This window comes from Haliotis rufescens, unplaced genomic scaffold (genome assembly GCF_023055435.1).
Source record: "Haliotis rufescens isolate VD_foot unplaced genomic scaffold, xgHalRufe1.0.p SCAF_1, whole genome shotgun sequence".
In the NCBI taxonomy this organism is placed as follows: domain Eukaryota; kingdom Metazoa; phylum Mollusca; class Gastropoda; order Lepetellida; family Haliotidae; genus Haliotis; species Haliotis rufescens.
This window is the reverse complement of record NW_025963779.1, coordinates 20,574,818-20,585,244: the sequence shown is the minus strand read 5'-3', so window position 1 is coordinate 20,585,244 and position 10,427 is coordinate 20,574,818. Positions and strand designations below refer to the sequence as shown.

Below are 10,427 nucleotides of genomic sequence, written 5' to 3'. Positions count from 1 at the left end.
ACAATCATTGGATCCAGGACTATATCGTCAAGACTTCCAGATAACTGATCCATTTTTACGGCCGAATCCAAGGCCATATTAACAGCATTAGAGTACATAAGTAAACAATCCAAACATAAGCAATATATTATATTTTCAGATTCTCTTTCTTGTCTTCAGGCAATTAAAAATCAGTCTTGTAAACATCCACTTTTAATTGAAATTATTGAATTATTAAATGTTCTTGCTACTGGCCTATGCGACATCGTCTTTTGTTGGTTACCCAGCCATGTTGGTATTATTGGGAACACAATGGCCAATGCCGCTGCAAACCTGCACTCAACAAACTGTGACACGACTTCTTATACCCTATAGTGATTATAAACCTGTTATTAGACGTTACATCAGAGATTTAATGCAGAAGAGAGAGTGAGTGAGTGAGTTGGGATTAACGCCGCTTTTAACAGTATTCCAGTTATATCGCGGCGTGTCAGCTTAATGTGGGAGAAAAGGCCGAAGTGATGCAGGTCTCAGACGTTTACCACTTCGGTGAAACCCACGAGCACGGGTATGGTGCTGACAAACCTAGAAACATAATCGGGGCGAACCGGGATTCGAACCCACAATCATAGGTTTCTGGCGTGCCCAAGGGACGCAACTCTGCTAAGCGAATCGCGGCGCCTTAGACGACTGGGCCACCCGTACCCCCTAATGCAGAAGAAGTGGGACACCCAAGTAGACAATAAATTACATGAAATTAAACCCACTATTGGTTACACCTACTTCGATTGTCAGTCCAGTTTTGAAGAGGTCGTATTAAGACGATGTCGCATTGGCAATTCGCGCTACACAAACGAATATTTGTTGAAAGGTGAGGATCCTCTGTTCTGCATCCCTTGTGATGAAAGAATCACGGTCAAGCATGTCCTGCTTGACTGTGTTGATTTTTCCATCACAAGGGATAAACATTTCAAGGTTATATCTATGAAGGATCTTTTTAATATCAGTTCTCATTAAGTTATTGGTTTTTTAAAAGAAATTGAATTGTTCCAGACATTTTGATTAATATGTTGTGTATATAATATAGTGTTTTTATGATTGGCAGAATAAAAGTGATAACTGAGATTGCTAGTGGCTGTATCCTCGAAGGGGGTTGAAGTAGTATCAAATTATTGTCCCCTGGAGAGGATATGTAAGACCAAGTCATTCAAAGTAGATTTATTCTTACCACATCCTTTAACCGTAAAATATATGTTGTTTTATAAATTACCTTGATCTACCTTCAGTTGTTGGAAATCAATAGCCTGTTTTTATAATGTATTGTTATGTATCGTAATATCCATTTTATGATTCAATACTAGTTTTAAATATTTCTTTGTGATAAGTCTAGTTATTTTACAGCCCGTCGTTGGCCGTTTTTTATACGTTTCAAAGTATTTATGATCTTTAACCTTGATAGTCGCGATATGGCTGAAATATTGCCGATGTGACTTACGACTTAACTCACTCACTCACTCACTCACTCAAGTGGAAGATAACGTTACTATAGGCAAACCGTTACGAGAGAGAGAGAGTGAGTGAGTGAGTGAGTGAGTGCGTGAGTGAGTTAAAATTTAACGTCACATCGGCAATATTTCAGCCATATAGCGACAACATTAATAGTTAATAAATTTAGACGAGAGAGATATAGAGATAGAGAGACATAGAGAGAGATATAGAGATATAGAGATAGAGAGAGATATAGAGATAGAGAGAGATATAGAGATAGAGAGAGATATAGAGATATAGAGATAGAGAGAGATATAGAGATAGAGAGAGATATAGAGATAGAGAGAGATATAGAGATAGAGAGAGATATAGAGATAGAGAGAGATATAGAGATATAGAGATAGAGAGAGATATAGAGATAGAGAGATATAGAGATAGAGAGAGATATAGAGATAGAGAGAGATATATAGATAGAGAGAGATATAGAGATAGAGAGAGATATAGAGATAGAGAGAGATATAGAGAGAGATATAGAGATAGAGAGAGATATAGAGATAGAGAGAGATAGAGATATATATAGATAGAGAGATATATAGATAGAGAGATATATAGATAGAGAGATTATATAGATAGAGAGATATATAGATAGAGAGATATATAGATAGAGAGATATATAGATAGAGAGATATATAGATAGAGAGATATATAGATAGAGAGAGAGAGAGCATAAATTCCTGGTCAATACATACAGTTTTAATAGTGTTCGGTAGTGTCTTCATCTATGTAGTAATACACATACGATAAAAAAAAAGTGCGTGATGTTGAGAGTCGATTTTTCTCTGTGATGAGATACACCAAGCTGAAGAAAACGAACAATATAAACCCGATGAAGCCATTCCAGATACTCCCATATTGACTCAAGTTCAAACGGTTCAAACCCGGACCACCCTCCAGTGAAAATGTTCATGACCCAGAAGAAACTTCACCAGTTGCGTAGCATTCCGGCCATGGCAAGCGTGATGAATATTATGGGATTACTGGTGTCTCTTGGAACATAGAAAGATTCAAATAACAATTGTGTATACCTTCTGTTTGTGGCTTTATCTACAAATATAATATTATAGGTCTAGTAGAGACCTGGCCTGATAATTATCGTATTCTATTTTCCTGGATATACACAGTTTCGGAACACTCGAAGCAAAAGTGAGGACCACTTTATTAGAAAGGTAATTAAAATGATCCCTAATTATAGACATATTACACTTTTAGAAGTAGCAGGCAAAAGTTTTTGCAAAATTGTTTGTAATAGACTAACAAAGTGGTCAGCTCTTGAACATGGTACAGCTAATGAACAAGCAGGATTTAGAAAGCGTTGCCAAACTTCCGAAACTATATTTTTTGTTAATACTTTTTTTATTTGGTAAATATCTGTCTAAAAAACGTGGCAGGTTGTATGGTGCCTTTCTAGATTTGAAAGGAGCAGTCGAATCTGTGTACAGAAATGACTTAGTCTTTACATTATGAAAAGGTGGTATTAATTGTCGAATGTTTAGACAGATATCTCTCTGAAAGGTGGATATACACTGTGCTTCGACTGCTACTCTTGTGTAGAGACAGGGATACCAATTTTCGCCTTTTTGTTCTCATATTTCATCAATGATATTGTGGAAGTTTTTAATTGTGAGGGAACTTATTGTTAGCAGAGGACATAATCTTGTTAGATGTAACAGCTTTTGGTCTACAAACGACCAACTTTCTTTATATTGGGATAAATTGAAATTGACTATTAATATTAAAAAAAGCAAAGTGTTTGTATTCAGGAATTGACGCAAACTTAGATATTAATAAAATTGTAGTAGTGGACATTCGGTCATTGACATAGCCACTACTTATAAATATCTAGGTGTGCAGATATCATCCTCTGGCTCTTGGTATCTTGCACAAAAGACTTTGACACAACAGGCAGGGAAAGTAGTTCGAATACTACAATAAAAACTTGGAAAAGTATCTACAATCACTGCTTGTGTCATCGATTGAGTAGCACACGTGCAATCTAGTAATTTCGTGATGTTGAAAAACCTTACCGAGCCATGCTCTTGATCGATACGAACAAGCTGTCCCGTCTGATATAGGTAATCAAACAACGTTGTTATTTCCAGTAAAGAGAGGCATTACAGGATACAGGGGGAAACCACGAACAGGAATCGACGGCCAGGCGCGTTCTGCGATCTAAATAACCCGATAGATAATACGTGAGCCACAAACAGAAATCATTAGCTTGACAAGCTAAAAACCTATCACCACAAGCAAGTGTAAGGCTTGAACAGAATCAGCGCACTGGTAAGTAGGTTTACATACAGCTTTGCGTTCTTAATGTTCGATTGGTATAGATATGATTGTTTGTTTGTTGTTTAACGCCGCACTCAGCAATATTCCAGCTATATGACGGTGGCCTGTAAATAATCGAGTCATGCATCAACCAAGTCAGCGAGCCTGACCACCCGATCCCGTTAGTCGCCTCTTACGACATGCATAATGGTCTTTAATGACCAGCATGGGTTGCTGAAACCTATACTAACCGGGATCATCACGAGTCGATACAGATAGGAAAATACAAAGCATAAGTATACGGTAACGATGTCAGTGAAATGAATCGTATACCATTCTATGTCACTGATGCCTCCATCATGCATGGTAAGAATATATCTACGAGATTGTAAAATGCGGTGATTCGGTATGCTTTTAAAACACCTTCAATTGTTTAAGAGATTGAATTCATCTTATTCCTATCTTTGATTTACGACCTATAAAATTGTTTTTCAGGTTTATTCATTCAAATCAATAACGATGGGACTAAAAGGTTATTTAAAATGCATGTGCTATTGCATCGGCGTATTTGTTTGTCTGTATTGGGGAATTGGATTATCAAGGACCAAGGAAGACTCTTTAAACCAAACTGACCACACAGCTCAACAACCCAAACATCAACAGACAGGCTTGAATAACAAAACGTCCGGATTAGTTGGTTTAAAGCAATCAGAGGTGTCTACCAAAAATGTGAAACCATTTCATGAAGAAGCCAAACAGATAACTAACCATTTCAAGCACAAGTCAATGGGCTATTCTTTGCCACCAACGTTATTGAATGGGATAGATATGCTTCCGAAGATAATGGCCTTCTTTACAATGAACGCATCTGATCACAGAGATCGGTATATAAATCTGCACCAGTTTGTGTACTCCCTTAACCCCAGTGTTTGTTCAAATACAAGCGTATTCTTGATATTAGTAATACAGTCAGCTACGGGGAATGCAATGAAGAGAGAACTTATTCGAAAAACATACGGCTCAGTGGCCAAATACAAGGGCAGGACACTGGCCCATGTTTTCATGTTGGGAACAACTAATGACGACAGGATCCAAAACTCAATCATCAACGAGAGCAAGCTTTATGGAGATATTGTCCAAGGAAACTTTCCTGATATTTACAGAAGCTTATCTCGGAAGTCTGTAATGTCAATGGATTGGTATTTACGCCACTGTAATTCCTCATATATATTAAAGATGGACGACGATGTTTTCATCAATCCTTACCGTGTTGTTGACTTTCTTACTGGTGGTCACCTTGACCAGAGAACAATGTACTGCACAATAATCACAGGATGTAAGCCAAATAGGGATTCAACCAATAAATGCTACATTTCTTACAAAGAATATCCTTTCAATATCTACCCTTCATTTTGTTTAGGATATGCATACATCACGACTCCCGGAGTTTGGCACTTGATGCATGAAGTATCAAAGAACAGCAAATCTCTGCATGTGGAAGATGTTTTCGTTAGTACTGCGCTGGCAATAAAAGCTGGAGTACAAAAAGTAGACTTTGGTAAAATAATATTCGATTGGAGGTATCACACGGAGGACCTGAATAAAGAGACACTTCAAAAGAAGGCAATAGTCTTTGACAAGAGAAACAAATATGGCAACCAGCCTTTTACCTACTGGGGTCTTATAAAGGAAGACTAAGACCCACGAAGAACGTGTAATGGTTCTAACAAATGCCAGACTTTCAGAAGACTTTTCTAATTTTACTGTTTGTACATTCCAGTGGAGCGAATTGCTAGATTAATTGTTAACTTTGCGAAAGCACAACCATAGCTGTCGTGCCAAAGCAAATTATGCTGTGTGCTAAATTAGTGTCTGTATTCAAACTCTGAGAGGGAGTCAGTTTCATGACGAAGGGATTCTTATGATATCATCAAATCTTGACGATGTTGCAGGTATGTTGCATTCCCTACCGACAAAGGCAGTGTAAATTGTTCGGCCTCATTTATTCTTATATTTCATAATTGTTGTTACTCTAATCCAAATTCAATTTATCCTGGGTTTCACAGTACCATATCCTTACTTGTGGAAGTAATCAAAGTGATACACATCATGTGTACATCACATCGGGCTTTCCTCCCAAGTAATGCTGATTCGCAGTAAAATTCTGTCAAAAGTGGCGAAAAACCCCGCTCACTCAAACCCAAAATATTTTTTTTCTTTCATATATACTCAAAGGCACAGTAACTGTAATCATTTTCTCATTCATCAATCTGCCGTATTTAGAAGCCCTTAGTTCCAAGCTTCCCTTTCTTCGAAGATTGAAAGTGGACTTGGTGTTTATTAGTATTCCAAGATTAAAACACTTCACATTATTTTTTTTGTTCCCTACACAAGCGATAGGCAATATTACAGGTTATTTTCATTTCCAACTAGACACGTTTGTTTGTTTTTGTTTAACGCCGCAATTAAATATGTACAGCAGTTTGAAACTAATTCAGGTTTTGCTATTCCTTTTACCATGCGGCATGAACATGGAACTGCCCTGTCTGTCTCGTAGGTGGCTGTGAAAACAGATGAATGATTACTCGGTGACGGTCACATGATCACTATTGTTATCACTTTTCTGTTACTGATAAATATCACAGTTACTCATTTACACATTGTGTATCATATTTACTCTTTTGTCACAAATTTCAAGATCCAAAATGTCGCTCAGTTGTCAGGATCTAAGAAATATCAGCTTCGCATCATGTCAGGATGTAACACTGCAAAGAAAATCCACATATACAAGCTTGTATATGCTTTGGAAAGAATGTACAGTAAACTACGGTTATAACGAACACGCTTATAACGAACTAACGGATATAACGAACTAAGTTTTTAGTCCCGACTATATGCTGTAGTTATGCTGTATATATGCTTATAACGAATTACGGTTATAACGAACTAAAATAAGTAGTCCCTTTGAGTTCGTTATAACCGTAGTTTACTGTATATCCAAAGCATAAACAAGTTTGGAATGATGAGATATACAAAATATACAAGTTTGTATTTATGACATATACAAAAATATACAATTTTGTATATATGATGTATCTAAAATTGTTTTTCTTTGTATATATTAGTAAAGGGAGGTAATTGTAATGTATTCGTGGTTAATCATTGTATATGTGCAAAATGAAGTATTTTAAGTTGAGCACTGTGTTTCTTTGTAAATGTTGATAAAGGGTATGTTGATAACTGCTGGGTATTGTTCTATAATTGTTTTGTATGTGCAAAATGCCTATCAATATTATTGGCAAGTTTCAAATAAAACTGATATAGTGGCGTGTAACATTATTGGGATGTTTAATTAGTACTCCTCACTGTTAGCGGGAGTCCTTACTCTCCTTGCAATGATATTGACGGGTAAGCGATTGAGACGTCTGGTACTTTTCCTGGCGCGGTGCTTGATATGTGGGTAGACTATATGCAGTTCTCTCCCTTTGGAGGTTGAAGTTGGTCGCTACTCCCGTCCAAAGACACCACTACACCTCCGTTTATGTAGGTTATGTGACCGCCAGTGTGTCGAACACGAAGTACATTTCCTCACAGAATGTGAATTCTACTCTGATCTACGATATGACTATTCTCATTTGTTTTCTCCAATACATACTTGTCTAAGAAGTTTAACCCCAGAAGACCAATTTATATATGTTATGCAGAATGACAGTCTAGCTATTCCCCTAGCCGCAGTTGCTATTGCTATGTATAAAAGAAGAAAATTTCAACTTGCATTGTAAGTAGTGCACTTCTGATCCACAAGTATCTCACTAAACGATACTAGCATAATCTCTTTATATAAAACTGAGCTATTTTTGATCTCTCGTGTCTCATAGGCCAACCGGCCGGGTGGTATATTATATATTTTGTCTTGTACTGACTGACTGATATAGAAGATTTAACGTGCGCTTTCCGACTGCAGCGTATTTCGCACACGGCCTGGCCAGGCCATTTAGTGTATTCCGAGAAGGTTGAAAGTGGTGTGTGCAACCCAAGAGGGGGCTTTTAGGGGTTGCTTATATCGATTTTTGAAATTTTAAAATTTGGAATAAATGCCGAGGTGGGTGGAGGAGGGAACTAAGGGAGCCGGGTGAGGTGGGTGTTTGTATGTTTATTGGATTTTGGATTGGTAGATTAATTAGTTTTTAGATGCGCTTAATTAGGCCTGTTTTGATTAGGAATACGCCTAGGGCCTTGAAGTTTTCTAGTTTATTTTGAGGGTTTAGTATTTCATCTAGAGTAGGAACCTTATTGAGATTGAGGTTGGTTTGTAGTGTGGTTCTGTGTGTTTGGTAGTGGGTGCAGTGGATGAGTGCGTGTTCTGTGGTTTCGGGTTGTTTGCAGTGGGGGCAGTTGCCTGTGGTGTGTCTTTTAAGTTGTTTTAGGTGGTTATTTAGGTTCGTGTGTCCTGTTTGGAGTTTTGTAATTAATCTGTCAATTTTTTTAGAGGGGTGTAGGATTTTAGGTTTGGCTAGTGGTTTTCTGAGCACTTTTTGGATTTGGCTATTTGAGTTTTGATATTGATTATGCCATTTTTTGGTTATTTTTTGTTTGTTTACACTTTTAATTTCTGATTTTGAGATGGGTAGGTTTAGGCTTATTTCTGGTATTTTGAGAGATAATTTAGCTGCTTTATCGGCGCTTTCGTTGCCGTAAATTCCTACGTGGGCGGGGATCCACAAGAAGGTTATTTGTTTGCCTGCTTTTGTTAGGTCGTTGGAGCTTTTAAGTATTTGGTTTATTAATTTAGGTCGTTTTTTGGTATTTTTGTTTTGGAGGGCTTGTAGCCCACTAAGCGAGTCAGTGAGAATTAGGATTCTTTTGTTGTTTTTTGATTGTTGGTTATGCAGGGCTGAGGCCATGCCCATAAGTTCGGCCGTGAATATAGATTGGTTGTTAGGGAGTCGGTAAGATTGTGTGGATATAACTGGTTGTGTGGTATGGACTCCGAAACCTGTGTGGTTGGAGATCGGGTCTGAAGATCCGTCAGTGTATATGTGACACCAATTTGGCCAATTTTCGTGTATGTAAGAAAGTGTGGTGGTTTTAGCTATGTTTGGGTCGGTTTGTTTATTTATTTGGTTAGTTAGCGTTGTGTCTATTTGGGGTATTTTGAGTTTAGGGGTGATGTCTTGTACTTTGAATGTATGTATTTTATACTGCGTGACACGCAAATAAAATATCTTATCTATCTATCTATCTTTATTGTCAAATATACAGAGCGAATTAGCAGTCGGAGGTGATTGCATTGGCGGTGACTTCTTTATTATAATCACTTGAAAGGGTTGAAATTTGTGCTGAGCTTGGATTGGTTTGTACGGGATGCCGCGATGTGATCTTATCTTTATATCATTTATGTATAAATTCTGTGATAATTCGTCTCTCATAATTCTACTGAATGGTTCTGTACATTTTATCTATGTCAAGTTGTATAAAGCTGTTTTATGTATGTACAGGAGTGAGACGTTAATCAACTATTGTCTGTCTGTCTGTCTGTGATTTGTAACATGCTCTCGTGCGCATAGCAGATTAGCCAACAGATTGCACAGAGGATGAAGGCTAATCATTATTACTTAAAAGTGTTGAATTTGGTTTGTACGGTTTAATTGAACGGTATACATTGTTATGATGTGAAATATCCGCGGAAACGAGGAAAATCGCGTTTTTTAAAACAGTAGTCCTTGGAAAAATCATCTTCCGCGTAAAAATAAAATCAAAGATTTAAATGAAAATACTCCGAAAATAAACCGTCGCGGATTGTCCTGTTTTCGATCAGAGCTTTCAGCATCAAACATGCCTTTATTATTATTCATAACACAATACTATTATTGTCTAATCTTAAGTTTTCGGACATCATACATTTTCTATCACGAATACTTGCACTATAACGAGGGGTGTGGCATCACACAGAAATATTCCGATACTGGCTTGTTTTTATGATAACGTTGTCTTTTATAAGTCAATGAGATGTTTTACAGTTGTTCATATGAAAACACCATGAATGTTTATTCAGCATCCGAAAACTCATAACACGGGGATATATGTTGCAATTAATGTCTTATGTTTTACAAAAGGTAAGAAAGTACAAGGTAAGCTTTTCTCAAAATGCTTCAACATGGGAAAAGAGTCAGACATTGCACGTTTGTAGCAGTATTGCTCCCAGACCTGGCGGGTGCGCTGAAGCTATACCCAATTTTTTTAAAGTACTGATTTAATTTTACTGCATCCGCAATCTTTGTTTATTTGACTTATTTACTTTTGCCACTGACTTATTACATTTGTTGGTATGAATATTGTCCAAACGGCACGAAATTGCGAAATATGCAATGTTTAAAAAAATGTATGGGGGCTCAGCCTAATATCAACAGACTACGAATGTATTGTACAACCGATGCAAGAAAATAAAAAAAATGTTACAAATACAAATTGGAATATGAATACTAATACCTGTACTTTTTAGGACAAGAAATTGACACAATGACGCATTCAGATTCAATTCAATTTGATATTTTCTTTAGTTATGTAAATGCGAACTGTTTTTTTTTTTGTTTCTTCATCTACAATTCCACAAGGCACAAACCTTGCTTAAA

General features: G+C 37.0%; 1 protein-coding gene across 1 annotated transcript; it reads left to right on the top strand.

Moving 5' to 3' along the window:
* The first annotated feature begins 3,632 nt into the window (after nt 1-3,632).
* LOC124115803 (beta-1,3-galactosyltransferase 5-like) lies at nt 3,633-7,129 on the top strand. Its single transcript, XM_046476926.2, has 2 exons — nt 3,633-3,807; nt 4,291-7,129. Exon 2 carries the CDS (start codon nt 4,315-4,317, stop codon nt 5,491-5,493), a length of 1,179 nt encoding a protein of 392 aa, XP_046332882.1. The 5' UTR covers nt 3,633-3,807; nt 4,291-4,314; the 3' UTR covers nt 5,494-7,129.
* The last annotated feature ends 3,298 nt before the right edge of the window (nt 7,130-10,427 follow it).

Bases quoted from the DNA above. Each gene is read 5' to 3' on its own strand.
- LOC124115803 (XM_046476926.2), top strand. From the start codon at position 4,315: ATGGGACTAAAAGGTTATTTAAAATGCATGTGCTATTGCATCGGCGTA.